Source organism: Myiozetetes cayanensis, unplaced genomic scaffold (assembly GCF_022539395.1).
Source record: "Myiozetetes cayanensis isolate MyiCay16 unplaced genomic scaffold, myiCay2020 scf4, whole genome shotgun sequence".
Lineage (NCBI taxonomy): Eukaryota > Metazoa > Chordata > Aves > Passeriformes > Tyrannidae > Myiozetetes > Myiozetetes cayanensis.
The window spans coordinates 48,985,718-49,001,609 of NW_026087631.1; the positions used below are offsets into that span (position 1 = coordinate 48,985,718).

At 42.6% G+C, this 15,892-nt stretch overlaps 1 protein-coding gene across 1 annotated transcript in view; it reads left to right on the forward strand.

The window, feature by feature from the left end:
- The first annotated feature begins 9,335 nt into the window (after positions 1 to 9,335).
- MAST4 (microtubule associated serine/threonine kinase family member 4) overlaps positions 9,336 to 15,892 on the forward strand; it is a 269,784-nt gene continuing 263,227 nt past the window's right edge. The window contains exon 1 of the mRNA XM_050330031.1: positions 9,336 to 9,563. Within this exon, the coding sequence (XP_050185988.1) occupies positions 9,336 to 9,563 (228 nt within the window). The remainder of the gene's footprint in view (positions 9,564 to 15,892) is intronic.

Sequence of the window (15,892 nt, forward strand, 5' to 3'; positions counted from 1 at the left end):
ATGCCTGCTCTATTTAGGCACTGTGAGGCCTGGGATGAGGGCAGGCAGAGTTTACAGAAACCTCGTAGGCTGCCTTAAACCTGTTTTTACCTCAGTTGTTGCCATGGAGCTTTGGAGAGTTTGACAATTCAGGGTAGTCACTGGATTTCATATTTGGTCTCCATTTTGATGTTGTTTTTCAAAGAGGTTCTGGCTAACACTTGCTGAGGAGGATTTCTCTCCACAAACTTTGCAGTCCGTAATAACACTGTCAACCACAGCCTTAACACTTGAGGAAAGGATGCTGTGTAGACAGCTGAGGGCATCTAAATTTGTCCAGGGAAGTCCAGTAACCCCTGGAGTCTGGAAAATGCAGTATTTCTCAGGGTGCAGATATGAATAGGTTTACACCTGTTGAGCAAAAGATTAGAACATGGTTTGGTAGTGCTAGAAGTATTGACCAGAATACACCACAAAATGCAGCCTTGGTCTAGATTATATGTAGCAGTCCATAGCTGTCTCAGAGCTCCTCTCCTCTCCCTACTCTGTCTACTACTGGAGCTTTGGTTATCTCTGATTTCCATCCTGAGTCTGGACCATCTCTTCTTGCCTATCTGTTCTTCATAAACCTGGCCTTCATAACACTCATGACTGGGCAGTAGGATACAGCCATGGTACACTGAGAAATTATCATATTTCTACTCTTAAGGAAGAGTGACAATCTCGTTAAAATATGAGAAGAAACAGTTTTTCCATAATTTTATGAGAATCATAACATTGACCTTGAATAAACAGAATGTGAATTTGGGGAAAGGGGTCTTAGAATGAGTAACCTTCCTGTTGTATGCCATTTTGTAACAGGCCCGTGCCATGCTTCTACTGATTTTCTCTGCTTCTGGCTTGTCAATATATATCCCTGATACATAGATGTTGTGAAGGTGTTGGAGAAATTGTGGAAGGTTCCTTGCTCAAGGGTTATCCACCAAGAACCCAAGCACCTCTGTCAGCATAGAGTAATGGCCAGTCTTCACGAGTGAAGATCCGGGGAAGGTCTTTACACCTTCCATGCGCCTCTGTCAGCAGACTTCTGCAAAAACGCCACAAAATGTGCTGACAGTACACTTCTGTGTCTGAAGTCAGATTAAGACAGTTTCACTTGCACTTGTCCCTTACAGCACACTGACTCATAACCTCCCTTAATCTAACTGAAGCTGAGGATGGGCTTCTGATGCTTTGTCACAGTGGTGTAATCCCACAGCAGTGCCTTGACAGAAACGTGACAAGGCTATCGGTGGGTTCTGTTTCCCTATCTTCCTGTAAAATCTCCCAATGTTCTGTGATATATAAATGCCTGAAGAGTGCTGGGCAGCATTCCTTTTTTTTTTTACCCTGAAGGTATCAGAAATGTAAATGTCAGAGTGTAAACATTTGCCAGGGCTTTCCTCTAAGCACAATTTTCTGCAGGTCTCCTGACAGTGATTCATGCAGTGCTCATGCAGGTCCTCAAGTGGCAGTAATCAGAGAAAAGTGTCTTTACCAATTACGCTGTTTAGTGCTGATCACATCATCTCTAGCTGTCGAGATGGTGGCACTACTTGGTTTTGATAAAAGCACCTGCAGTAGGTGGAGGCCTGCACTCATTGTTTTACCTCCTCTGGCAAACACAATTCACATCTGGTAACATATTCAATTAATAGAAGATGTTTTATTTTTCTCAGGTTTATTACATGTTCCACAGATTTGAATGGGATATTTCTGTTCATGAATATACCTATTGTTTCTAGGATTTACAATGTAACATGACCAGCTTACTAATGCCTTTTTAGACAATCTGAATCTAATCAGTATGTTCAAATGCCCTTGCTTCATGCTCTGCAAGTGCTATGGAAAGTAAATTGTGCTTCACATTTATTGTCAAAAAAGCAGTGAGAGCGTGAGTCTAAGAACTGATTCTCTTAGGAAGATATGAAGAGGATTCTGCTTACTCTGAATTATCCTAAGGAGACTTTTAAAGATAAGAAGAGAGGTTCTCCAAACCATGACGTATATTTGGTGGTGCCTGCCCCAGCCCAGAGATGAGAGGTGTCATTGTGCACATTTTTACATGCTTCCAGCCTACCACTGCGGTTTGCATTAGTGAGTATTCCTGCCACTAACACTAGAGGGTTATACCCCACCAAGTGAAAGTTTTTGAACTCCTGATCTTGGATACTGCTTGAGAGTGAATATGTAGCGACAAAGCATGTCACATAAAAACCGAGTGTTGTCTTTATGGTCCTGTAATATGTATTCTCAATAAAGCAGGATTTCCAAGAAAAACAACTCTGATTCCAGAGTGTACTGCTAGACCTGGAAGGAGCACTCTGTCACGGTTTTGGTGTCTTGGAGAGGAGTAGACCAGCTAGGGGTTTGTGACTAGCCTGTAGATATTAGATAGAAGGCAATAGTCACTGGCTATGTCAAGCCCACACGCACCTTGCACCTCAGAATGAGGAGACATGGGACAGTGAAGTGAACTCTTGAACAGCCAAGGTTGATCTAACTTTATTAACAAAATGGTGGGATTTTAAAGGTCAGGAGAGGGAAGGTGCTGGAAGGTGGGTGGAGCATGGGAGGAGCATGCAAATCCTCTACATGGGATAGGTAAAGGGTAAATGCATAAACATAAAGGGGTGTGTGAACAATCCATAACGTAACTGGGAATAAACTTGATTGGATGGTACCTCTCAGTAAACCAACCAATAGGGTACTGTTGTTGTGCCATGAGGCAAAGTCTCTTGAAACAAGATGAACACAAAATGGAGCATAAGCTCAATATTAGTTTAGCACCTTACATGAAAACATAAAAACCATCAAGCAGCTGGCTGAGGGTTAGCAAGCACTTCTTCTCCGGTGGCAAAACGATCCTTCCATTCACTGAACATTGTCTCATCTTCTAAATCATCTCCAACATCTCCTCCTTTTTTGTTTTCTAAATTAAGGCCTAGGAAAACATTTTTGATAACAAATTTCTTCAAACAAAAAAAAATGTGTGTTAGTGTAAGGATGACAAGAATAACAGCAAGGAGTGCAGACACACATATTAGGATAATTTGTTTTAACCAATTTGGAAAAGATGGTAAGTTTAGCCAATCAAAAATATCGGAAGAACTAAATTTTGGGGCGGTATGTATCACATTAACAAGGTTTTTCAATTCAGAGAGGCTAGAATAAATTGACTGGGAGTGATCGGAAAAATTCATACAACGTAATCCTTGAAATTCTTGACAACCATGATTATGTGTCAACAACAAAAAATCAATCGCAGCTCGATTTTGCAAGGTGACTTCTTTAAGTGTTAATGAATTCTGCTGATAATCCCTCAATGGCAATGTTGGTGGCATTGGCCTCTTTCGCCATCCAGCATCCCACACGTATTAAGACGTTAAGTGCATGTGCTGTGCCAATCCCCGGGAAAACTGCAAGGCTGCCCCAAACATTCATCGTTCCAGGTCATAGGGGGATAATTGGATCACAGTCTTCCTCTACTGGCAGGGGAACGCTACTTATGGATTTAAGTTTTTTTGGTGATCTTTTATGCCGAATTAGTGCAGGAGGTTCATGGCCTGGGAGGAGGAATTTTGCAGGGTTAAACATAGTAAGTTTGCCAATTGCGCATGGTCCTCCCAGTGGGCATGATAGTATTCCAGGCCACGTTCTATCACCGCAAAGTAAAAACTCTCCTTCGGGTAATGCTAAGGGTAGTTGGTATGTTCTGTAAATATCACCGTGAGGGATGATTCATTACACCAGAGAGACACATCAGTATAAATGGGTGTATTGGGAGTAACTTTATATGTTCTGATGGGATGACTTGTTTTCCTTTTAAAGATAATGCATGAGTTGGTCTTTACTGAACCTAAAAGGTCTATTTCAGTAGGTTCAGAACTTTTAACAGAATAAGACTTAAGAAATTTTTTCATACTTTTTTCAGAGGGTAAACCAATTAAACAAATTTTAAAAGGATCATTAATGTTTGAAGTTGAAAGGCAAATGGAGTCTGCCTCTATGCTTTTAGCTAACGTTACCCATATGTTTTCCTTATTTTGAAATGCCCAAGATGGTAATTCTGGTAACGGCTTCGCTGAGGAGGAGATATTGTAAATATTGTAGAGTTGATAACCGCAACGAGAATTAGGAAGATGACAGAGGTCCGTTGAAGATCTTGATTTGCTTTGAGGGGACCCGTAATGGACCTGTATCTAACAAGACACATGTATGTCCCTTCTCCCATGTAATTAGAGGGAAGGGACCTTTCCATTGATTAGTGATCAAATCTTTGTATAAAACTTGAGCTTTTCCCCTATGCAGTGAGTCACCAACCTAAAAATGTTTCTGCACTGGTGTGCACTCACCATCTTGCCTGTTCAGATAGGTCAAAACATACATGGCCTTTGCCAGTTTTTCATGGGGAGTGAGATCTATGTTCCCCCTTTCTTGCTTTTTTAGCACGTTTTTTAGTGATTGGTGGGTGTGTTCCACTATTCCTTGTCCTGTGAGATTATGAGGAATGCCCGTGGTATGCCTAAAGATTGGCACTAATTGGCAATGCCGTTGGCAGTCTCAACAGGAAGGGCAAGAACTGAGTAAGCATGGAGAGTTTTTAATACAAAGAAGCAGTAGTTCCAGGTCAGGTTTAATGCACATTTACTATGCAGAAAGTGAAGCACTGCACTCTTGTTGCTGGTAGTGCAAGTGTCTTATTTGGAGATCCTTGTATTTGCCAGATCAGTCAGTCTTGCCTAGGGATTTTCTAAGGTGCTAACCCCACTGCCAGTGTGTTTTGAAAATTCCTTCTTGCGGAGGTGGACTTTTGCCTAAATATTCAGAATCAAATGGGAAGAAGAATATTCTAAGCAGTATAAAAAATAATTTGATGGAACACTGCCTAGTTAAAAAAGACAGTGAAGACAATTGATGCCATGAAACTGAAGCAGTAGCTACTACAAAGCTCTACTTTTTGCATTTGACCCATTAAAGCTGTAACATGGTATCGTGGTTTTGCCCAGCCGGCCAGCCCCTGGGGCTGGTTTTGTCCAGGTGGATTTCCAGACAAGAAGTCAATTAAAACTCTCAGTAACACTTTTGTTAATTACATCTTTAAGAAAACGGAAGAGAAGGTGGATTGCGCAGTGGAAATTAAGCAGCCATGTAGGAGAGGTAGTGTCAGGCCCCGAGTGGGCCAAGGCCCCCTCCTCCCCCGGCTTGGGCCGGGGGGCAGGTGCAGCACTGAAGCCTCCCTTCTCTCTTGTAAGAGAGTGAAGAAAAAAGAAGTTTAAAAGACTGACTGCTTGGATGAAGAAACTGTTGTGGAAGAAATTCCAGCAAAGAGATAATGGAGTGTCCAAGGTCAAAGCTGGCAGCTGAAGCTGCAACAGGAGAGAGAAGTGCGAAGGGGGGGTGTTGCTTCTTCCCCCTTTTGCTCTCTCCCTTCAGCAGGGAAAAGGACTGAAAAATAACCCCTGCTACCTGTAAAAAATTGTTGGAGTGAGGAGACCCTCATGCGGCTCACAGCAGAGCTTGTGAATGTACCAGAAAACCAAAACTTCATGAAAAGGACTGAGGTGAGGCAAAGTCCTGTTGAAGACTTTGTAACCCCAAGAGAAACCTATGCTGGAGCAAGATGGCCCAGGTGGGATGTTAGGATCCAAGTGTGGAATCCATACTAGACTCATGTCGGAGGGGTTTACCAAGAACTGTTCTCCCATGGGGAGGGACCTCCATAGGGAAACAGGGGTGAACTCATAAACCATTATCCCCTGCAACCCTGTGGAAGAAGATCCATGGTAGGTAAGTGTCCCCTTGCAAGACCATGGAAAAAAACCCTTCAGGACCTGGGTAACTCCCAGCCTCCAGTCTTACCCAGGAGGGGGCTAGGCCCAGCCCTGGAAGCCAACACAGAGAAAGAGAAAGAGTTCCAGCTGTGACAAGAGTGCTGCAGAATTACTGGAGAGAGAGCTGGAACTCTGAGAATGGAGAAAAGGACTGCTTCTCCTCCTTAGACTGATATAAAAGGGGGGAGAAGTATTTCTGTAAATACTTAGTACTTTTACCTAAATAGAATTGTTGTAAATGTAATTCTTTAGTTGTAACTTACTATTAATAAATATTCATACTATTTTCCCCAAATTCAGTCTCTTTTGTCTGCATAAACCTTCTCTCAACTGATAGTAATTGTGTTGGGAGTGTGAAAGCAAATTAACCCAGAAAAAACCCACAACACATGGGACAGATATCTGCCCTGCTGCAACCATTGTCCCACCTTTTTTCATTTTGTCATGAGCTTTTCTCTCTGACTTCTTTGATTCATTCAACACATTGCTGCAATGTTTACTTTTTCTGCCTGTCATTTTCACCATGTATTTTCTCCTTTGATTTCTCACTTTCACTTCTTGGTAAAGACTCTCATCTTTATCTTGAAGGGCCAATTACAAAGTCAATCATTATCTTCTTATTTGTCTATTCATACTGCCTCATGTATAGCTGTGATTCACTGACCATTTTTTCTATACCTCCTCATGCCTTGTTCCAGTGTTTACCTTGTGCCAAATTTGTCAATAAATCTGTTAGCCTGTCACTCTTCCAGTCCTTCAAGACCAAATAGAGTGTAAGAATTTCCAAAGGTTTAACAATCAGGTATATAATTAGGGAGTTTTGAGATACATTTTATTTCTCTTCTTGTATTTTGTTTTCAGTTAAATAACAGTAGAGTAGTGACTACTGCACATAGTGAACAGCTGTAAACACACAGAGTGGGTGACTGCTGTGTGTACTGGGGGAGGACAGAAAGGGAATATTTAGCAGATCAGGGGATGGCTGCTTGTAAATGTATGGGTGGAAAAAACTGTGTGAATGGGTGAAAGTTTCCAAAGATGAGTCTGTCTCCTGTTATAGCTGATGCTAGACCACTTTGAGCTACATTCTTCTCTCCACACTCTCCATCAAATGAATCCAATGCATGACAGGAGGTGCTCAAAGCTTTTTAAATAGGGACATATTCTCAACAAATGTTTTCAAAATGAGCTTCTTAAGTCATGCCAGATATTCAGTGTTTTGCCACAAAGTACATCACTGATTTGTGATGGTGCAGTGCTAGGAACAGTGCTTTTCCCAGGATGGAAAATGATGTACACTTCTATCTTTGTTGCTTTTAGCTTCAGCTCCCTTTCAGCAACTACATGCAGCATAGCACCATTCTTCTGTTTGTGTAAGATAATATTAGCAGAGCATGTGATCTGGTGTAGTCCATAGGTCAGAGCAGAACAATCCTGTCACTTGTCTTCTGTAACTCTGGGGTGGTATAATACATTTTGAGTGCTGCCTTAGATTTCAATTTATGGCATAAATTAGAGCAGTTCAGTGACTATTCTCATGTGTTTCTTGCTGCCCCCAGATTAGAGGCTGTTCTGGCAGCTGATAATAACTGAAATGTAGAAGTGCTTTGGCTCTGTTTTTCCCAGTCTCATCTCTGGCAGCAAGAAAAAGAAGTGACAGACCTTCAGTGTTGTTTTTCACTACCTGGTAATTTTCTTTTACATTCTGAAGAATAGGTAGGAAATTAAGTCAGTTGTTCTGCTAAGAGAATGACATTAAACCAGAGACAGAATCTGACTGGAAGAGGTTTGTCTTTAAAATCCAAGGAGTCAAGAATTATTAATAAGTCCAGGTTTTGGAGACATGGCAGCTCATGTGCAGAACCTGGAGAACTGAGAAGTAACTCTTTTTGCCGGTTAGTTAAAATTATTAGAATTAGGTTTGCAGTAGCGTACGTGTCTAATTCATTTAGCCAGAATGAGTTTTTGTCTTTCTGTGTATTTCTGATGTATCCTTATAACTAATTGTCAGTATAGGCAAATTTCTGGGTCAAATTCTGTCCCTAGTGACTATTACAATCTTCTTCCACAATAAAGTAACTTTTAAGGTCTGATCTAAGTACTGACAAGAAACCACAAAGAGTTATCAGCATTGTTACAACCTAATATCCAGCATTAATAACTCACTCAAAGCAGAGAAGAAATGAGATTTGGAGAATTTTATATAGTTGTTTTTCTTTCATTGTTAAACTGATAATCCATATAGTTGTAATAACAATAACAATAACAATAACAACAACAACAACAATAATAATAATGGTTTATTTTTTCATTTACCATCTAGGAATACTGGATAAACTGGTCAAATTAGAAATCTGAAAAAGTGGAGACTTGCATTCTGGTTCCTATTTTCATTACTGCATTAATTAGAGCACATCAATAATTGGTCTGTGCTCACATTTCTTTTTCTGTGAAATGGAGAAGATAGCTATTCTGTAGTGATGCTGTGGGACTTCATTCATTACAAAAGTTCTTACTCTCTTTTGATTCCACAATTGGATTAACCCAGGGTCCAGGAATAAACAAATAAGACTCTGGTATATATTTATATATAATTCTAGTATATGAGATGAGAACCTAGGGCAGAAAAAAAGAGAGGAACTTTCAAAAGTAACATCTTCAAAGAATATAGTCAAAATTGGTAGAATAACTAGGTTTAAAGGCCATTTAAAGACGAAGGAGTTGTATAGGAGGATTTACAAAAGCTTTCAGACGCCTAACTTCCATGATGTGGTTTAGTTTCAATGACTCCGAAAGCTTGCTCACAAAGCCCAATGCCTACGCCCGTTTCAAAGTCAACTACCCACAGGGACTTTGCTGCAAGATCGTAACCAGGCATCTGTAGCCTTTCGCGAACGGAAGTAAGGCGGCAAAACTGCTGCGGTAAAGTGCTAGTGGCTCCGTTTTAAAGGAAGTGAGGGCGTAGAAAACCCTAATATGATGCGAAATACCTGCCCCTACTCAAATCCGTGACATCGCCGAGGAGCCGAGCACGGCTCGCTGCGGCACCGCCGAGAGCTCCCGGCCGGCCAGGGGCTCTGGTAGATCGCGCTGCCACCCTGCTCCGCGGGCTGCCGGCGTCAGGGACCGCCGCCGCGGGACGTCGCTCCTTCATCCATCCCTTCCTCCCTCCCTTGCTCCTTTCGCAGCAAGGGTCAGCGGGCGCTGAGCCCCGTCTCTCACACCCTGCTCGGCGCGCACCAAACTCCCATCACCTGCCGCCCTCCCGCGGCTCCGCCGAGCCGGGCCCGCCCACCGCGACGCTGGCTCCGCCCGGCCCGGCCCGCCACGCCCCGCCTGTCGACAGGCACCGCCCGCCGCCCGGAGCGCCGTGCCTGGCCCGGGCCGGCTCGGGAGCGCCGGTCGGCGCAGCGCTCGGCGCTCGGGGGGGGGCTCGCTGCCGGCGGCGGGGCGTGTGGGCGGTACGGCTCGGAGCCTGTGGCCATGGCGGAGAAAGTTTCGGCGGCTTCGGAGCGGGCGCGCGGCGCCGGCCACGTCGGCTCCTCTTGCTCCGACTCCTCCTCTGGCTCGGAAACTCTCTCCGAGGAGGGAGAGTCCGGCGGCGGCGGCGGGGCGGTGACGGCCCCCGGCGGGGCGACGGCTGCGGCGGAGCGGGGGAGCCCCGGGGTGCGAGTGGAGGACGGCGCCTCGCTGGAGGAGCGGGATGAGGAGGTGCGCGGGGACGGGGCGGCGGCTGCTGCTTCTCCGCCTCGAGGCACCGGGGGCGCGCCGGGAGACCCCGCCCAGCGCGGCCGGCCCGCGGTGGGAGCGCTGCGGGCCGCCTGGGGGCAGCCCCTTCACCTCATCTCCCCTGCTAAACCCGACGCGTTCCTGTGCCTGCTCCCGGGCTCTCGCCCCTTCTGGCTGCCGATGTAGAGAGTTGGGGTTTTTGTATGGAGAGAGAATTTTTTTGTTTTAGGAGAGCTTGGTTTTTTGCCTTTTTTTTTTTTTTTTTTTTTTTTTAGTTTTCCTAATGTGTCACCTTTGGATAACGCTGCTCTAAAGCAAACTCTTCAGTGTCAGAAGGAAGTGATGGGCAAGCCCCTAAACTACAGTAATCCTGAGAGCTAATGACAGGCTGTGGGTTATGGAGGAGCTCAGTGGGTGATTGATCTGTAGCATGATAACGCGGATACGCGTGTCGTTCCCTCCCCTCCTAATCTGGCCGCACTACCTTCTAACTGCACTCTTAAAACAACCCTCCCACTGTGTTACAGTAAAGTGACCCTTTTGTGTCCGAGACTTATTTTTTTGTTATTTATTGTTGCATGATTTACACTCCTTAAAGCTATTTCGTGTCATGACCCCCAACCAAATGCATTGTTCTCTCCGACTGCTGTTTACTTCATCATCTCTTGTCTGCCTGACTTGTGCCTTTTGTTGTGCTTAATTTTTTAATTTGCTCTTAGGCGGTGTTTATTCTTTGCTTTTATGCTAATGGATGTGCAAATGCTTTTTTTTCGGAAACCTTGCATTTCTAAAGAAATATCTGTTAAACTGGCTGAAGTTATTTTCGACTAGTTAAGGTGTGGTTGTCAGGAATATTTGCCTCTGCAGTAATGGCTGTCTACGTAGCTCCTGTTTTTCTCTCGTTCCCCGACGCCTGCTCTGTTAAGTTGATACAACTGTAAGACAGCATGGTGACTTGAAACTAAATATAACTTTCTGTATCCCCCTCCTTTTTTTTTTTCCAAATACTCAAACTTTGTCCAGTTTCCTTGCTTCTTTCAACTGCGTGAGGCCACAAAGAGGAGAATGTATTTACAGTGAAGTGCATTTATGATAAAAGTAGAATTAATGTGCATACATCCACATAATTTTTATGTGTATAGTTAACTTTATTAATTAAACTGAATAGGAGCTCTGTAACTGCGGTTAGCATGGAGTGTACTGGTAGATAATTATTTTTTCCTGCTTCTCAGCAGGTCTGGTCTGCGTGGGCTTGGGGCTGTGCTTACAACTGTGAGTTGTCTAGGTGGTTTGGTGCTCAGTTGGTATGCCTGCAAAATACCTTGTAGAAATATACAAAGTGTTCTGTTCATTTAACTGAACTAGGAGCCATTGGCAGACCTGCGGTCTTCTGGTAAAGACTGGTTGTTTCTGTGTGTGCTTTGGAGATGAGTTAAAGGCATTTTTGGAGTTGACAGTATAGGGAAGGCAAGCCCAAAAATAACTCAACATTGAATTCACTGGAATTAGGAAATTCTGTATGGGCAGTCTGATACCTCGCCTGCAGTTAGTAATGCTAGAAGATGGCAGCATAAAGTCATGTTGATATAGTGGGAAGGTTTGCTTAAAATATGCAACCTTATTTGCTCTCCTTTTTTCACCTCTGCTAGATTCCTTCATTACCTAACACCAGACTTTCTGTCTGTGGTTTTTGTGCTTTGGTTTTGCCCATCCTTCCATTCTGGTGTAGTCAGTGCTTGCAGCTGAATTTCTGCGTACCTGCAGAACTACCTGACAAATCCACCTGTATAATAATTGTTTTGTGCAAGGTCACCACAATGCATTAGAATGCAGAAATAAAGAACACATGTTAATTTAAAACCAAGAGAGCATCTATTTACGTTGAAACTGTTAAGGGTAGTGGAAAAAAGCAAGGCTGAGGTCCAAGATATACGTACAGATGATTTCAGTCTTGCTTTATGCGCCACCTGCCGAAAGTATAACATTGAGAGAAGTGCTGGAAGATTTCACATTGATATCCTATTTAGTTACTGTCAAATAATGAAAATGTTGATGTACTCTGCAGTGTTCTGTTACTGAGTTCTTTAATTTTATGGATTCCTGGTTCTTGATTGTGCACCGGCAGGTTTTATTTGTCCTCTTGCCCTGGCCTTGTTTCTGTTGCCAACATAGCAGAATTGAATCTGTTGTCACAACTGTTTGGTATCCTTCAGACAGCAGTGTCTGACAGACTGTCGTGCTACCTCTGTTGCTACTTTAGCTGTCAGTAAATTCTTCAAGCCATGACATATAAAATATTTTCAAACTAATGGGTAGTTAGAAAACATGCATATTTTCCCATATACATAACTATTTTGTGTGCTGTTTCAGTAGAACTGTGTCTTCTTCTGTGACATTGTATATGACATATTTGACAACTTAGACTTTGTCTCCTCTTACTCTTCTTTAGACTAAACAACTCATCTTTCTGTATAGAATGTGTTTCCAGACATCTGATCATTCTCATTGCTGTCCTTGCTGGACTCTTTCCAGCTGGTCACATCTGTCTTGAAGCATGATGTGAAAAAACAGGATGCCATACTCAGATTTAGGCCTTGACACTTGTGCTAGGACCAAAAGATAATTTCAGAGGTCTCTCAAGGAATGTTGTTTTTTAAGTAGCCCAGAGCCCAGACTGCTAATTTACAGTTTGTGGTCCATATGAGTTATGTCTTTTTCTGAAGAATGATGTGAACATTTCTCCTCTGCCAAAAAGAATGGTTCATCTCTGCAGCTCAGTGAAGGAAACTTAATTCTGTTATCTAGGGTAGGTCAGTTTCTTTTATTTTCAGAAATTAAACTATAGAACTGGAAGCACGTTAACTCCTCTAATGGATATCATGTCTGAAGAAGTTAATTCCTGGAGGCAAACAGGGAAGGGAGGGGTGAGAAGAGAAAGTACATCACTTCTTTTTTTTTCCCCCCTGTTGTCATTACTTCATCCTACTGTTGCTTAAACTTCACCTTGAAAAAATGCTAAAAAATACTTGAAGAAATCTCTCATTTCATATAATCAAGAACAAATGATAGTTTACAAGATTATAGCTGTCAGTTGCTGAAGTGTTTTTGATATCTTACTCTGAGATACTAGACACATAAGAATTAAATATGGCTTTAACATTAACTTAATTTGAAAAGTGCTTTGCTGCTGGAACATCTGTGTGGTGAAGTGCTGTGGTTAGCAAACGTGAAACACAAATCAATTCAAGCAGATTATTTGCCTATGCTCTTCTGAGGCGAGTGGCTAACAGCTGACAGAGCAGGCAGGATGGGATTGCATGGTGAAGGGCACTCAAGGCAAATAATAATGGCCAGTCTTCGCAAGCGAAGATCCGGGGAAGGTCTTTACACCTTCCAGCCTGCGCATTGGATTTTTTTAGGTGAGACACAGTGTGCGCGGAACTGAGCCCACCCTTTAATCCTAAGGTTCATCTGCCGGGGCCAAGCAAGCTTGGACGGTGGCAGCGAGGTCCTTAGGACGTAGGTGGGTTGCCTTTAAGGGCTAACGAGCTCCACCTGCCCTGGAGTGGCCCTGACCGGGAATCGAACCCGGGTCTCCGCGGTGATAGCGCGGCGCCTTTACCCCTAGACCACCAGGGGCTCCACTCAAGGCAAATACTACACAGACAATGGGTCACCATCTTGCTGATGCAGTATGGTTGTTTAGTTCTTTTAATTATTCCGTATTCTCTTCAGAACTCTCTTCATTTGAAAGAATGTTTTCCAGGCTGTCAAGGGAGGAGTTGAGGCTGGACAGCAGCATGTTTTCTGTTGTAATCTCTCTGCTTCTGCTCTCTGTGGGTAGTTAATATGGACTGGTATTATGGGACCAGGATAAATGCAAAACCCCCCATGATTTCCCCCATTTTCCTTTCTCCTGTGTTTCCATCTTCTCTACACTAGTTTTCCTTTTGGCAAAAAAGTGACTATGAACAGGAAACGTGTTTTATGAAATTTACTGAGGCAAATGGTGCCAGATGTTGTTGGCTCTGTTAGTTTCTCTCATTCAAAATATCTTACAGTCTTTCAGTCCAGCGTGAGATATGCTTTTTTTGATGGTGGCTTCCAAATCTTAGTATTTTACAGGGTAGGTGAGAGCTCACATGGTTTAACCTTGTTTCTTAAGAAGAGGATGAAGGCAACCTATGGATTCTTTGGCTACATCAGTAATCTCAAGGATCTGAAGGTTAAATTATGTGTCTTGGAGTTGTCTGTCTTCTCTGTCTGAGTCAGGTGATCTACTGAAAGAGCTCACCTTTCTACGAATCTTGTCGCAGTAACTACCCATTGCTTACCAAAGCCAGGAAAGATCAGAAGTCTTTCAGAAAGAATAATACTTTGCTGTATAGCACAGCTGTCTTGGTCTGAAATGGATTCAATAGCTTCTGAACCTTCCAGTGTCTTCTGAATTATCATAATGAATCCTCTTCATTATTTTAGATGCTTAAAAAAACCCCTCAAACTACCAAAAAAAAAGGGAGGGGGGCACACGGGGTTAGACTGTGGTATTTTGTTCTCAAATAATTTCATTTCTTGATCTATAAATTAAACGTTTGGCCCTCAAGTGACTGTTCAAGTTTATGAGAGTTGATATGATGAGCAACATAAGACAAGATTTCTTATGAAAAATGTCCATTGACCTTTAAAGTTGATTACTGTACTTTTTCTCCTACTGTCTAGAGGGTGTGTATCATTTATTAAAAAAGATACCTCACTGCACAGAGCAAGAAATATAAAAGCTTTTTCTGTTGCTAACTCTTCTCCTGAATCTGCCTTGCTGTTTATGTTGCAATCTGTTGCAGCTTCAGGAGGACTGTATGGTGAATTAATTACTGGGAAGCTAAGATTTTGTTATGAAAGTATTCATAGCAATGTGAAGAGGGTGGTAAAGAATGTATTGCTATAGAAGCTGATCTTTCACACAGTTTTCCTTTAACGTATGTCTGCTAGATAGCTACAGTCCTTCCAGCATTACAGATTATCTGCCAGATCTTTACCCCAGCAAAACTGTAGTGTAGTTTGGGAGAGGAGTGGAAATCAAAATACTATGGGATAAAGTAAACAGACTGTGTGAAGTGAAGGCAGTGTTTACATGTATAAAGGAGTTGGTCGTAGTTCTGTCAAAATGTCACTGTGACGTAATTGTAACCTAGTAATAATGTTTTTGTTACCTCTTTCCCTTCCTGTTTGTCCTGCTGCAGAAGTAACCATGGAACACGCTTGGACTATGTGGCAGATACTGTAGGTTTTTCTTGTAATTGTTTTAGACTTCCTCATCTCTGACAGTGATGGATCCTTTGCTGTTGTAGCACACCTGAACGATAGAGCTACCCGAGGATGAATAGCATGATTGCTGGAGTGTGATCCTTAGATTACACTAGGGATTAGTGATGCCATCAAAAATATCTGTTCTTCTCAGGATTAAAATTATTGCGGTGGGATTAAATAAAACACTCATCTAGCCTGGAGCAGCTGCAAAACTATTGTTGTGTCACGTCAACCAGACTAACAACGTTGTTTTTTGGTTTTTAGATATGTTTGTGATAAGATACCTATAAACTGAAATACTTGACAATTTAAGTGAGTAGGCTGTCTCAAGAGTTATGTAAAACACTTTATTGATTTGCTTCTGGTATGAAAAAATGTATGTTTGTCTAGTACTTTAAACCTTCTGTGTGCAGAATAAGCCTTTAAAGGTGCATGTTGTTACGTACCCTTATTATGTCAGAAATACGCTGGGATACGGAGAGTCACATGGTTGAGAGCTTAATCTAATACGGCCATGTGCTGTTGCTTGAGATTTGAGATTATTTGTAAAATTGTAATGTTTTCAGCTCTATGGAGCTTCTTTTCAAGAATTTGGTGGGTATAAATAGGCCTATAACCAGAGCATCTATCTTCCTTCTGGATTGGAATAAGTGAGAACTGAAGAAGCGGAACCATGCTTTAAGTTGCATATGTCGTTTTACGTGCCAGAACTGTTTAGATACTGAAAATGCTTCTGGAAAGAAGTGGGTGAGGACCTGATAACTACAGTCTTCAAAATCTAAACAGGTTTGCAAATACGATTGAGGGGGCCCTTTGTACCCTTTGTATTTTTCAGACTGGAGGACACAGTGCTGAGGTTAATCTTCAGGATCTCTTAGTATCTCTGTGTCCAATTGTGAAATCAAATGTAAAGAAACATCTCTTTTGAAAAGCTGCAGCTCTGTTGAAGGAGTACAGCCAAAGTCCAGCGTAGTCTGGTGTCTTTGACAGTGTTCTGGTTAGAT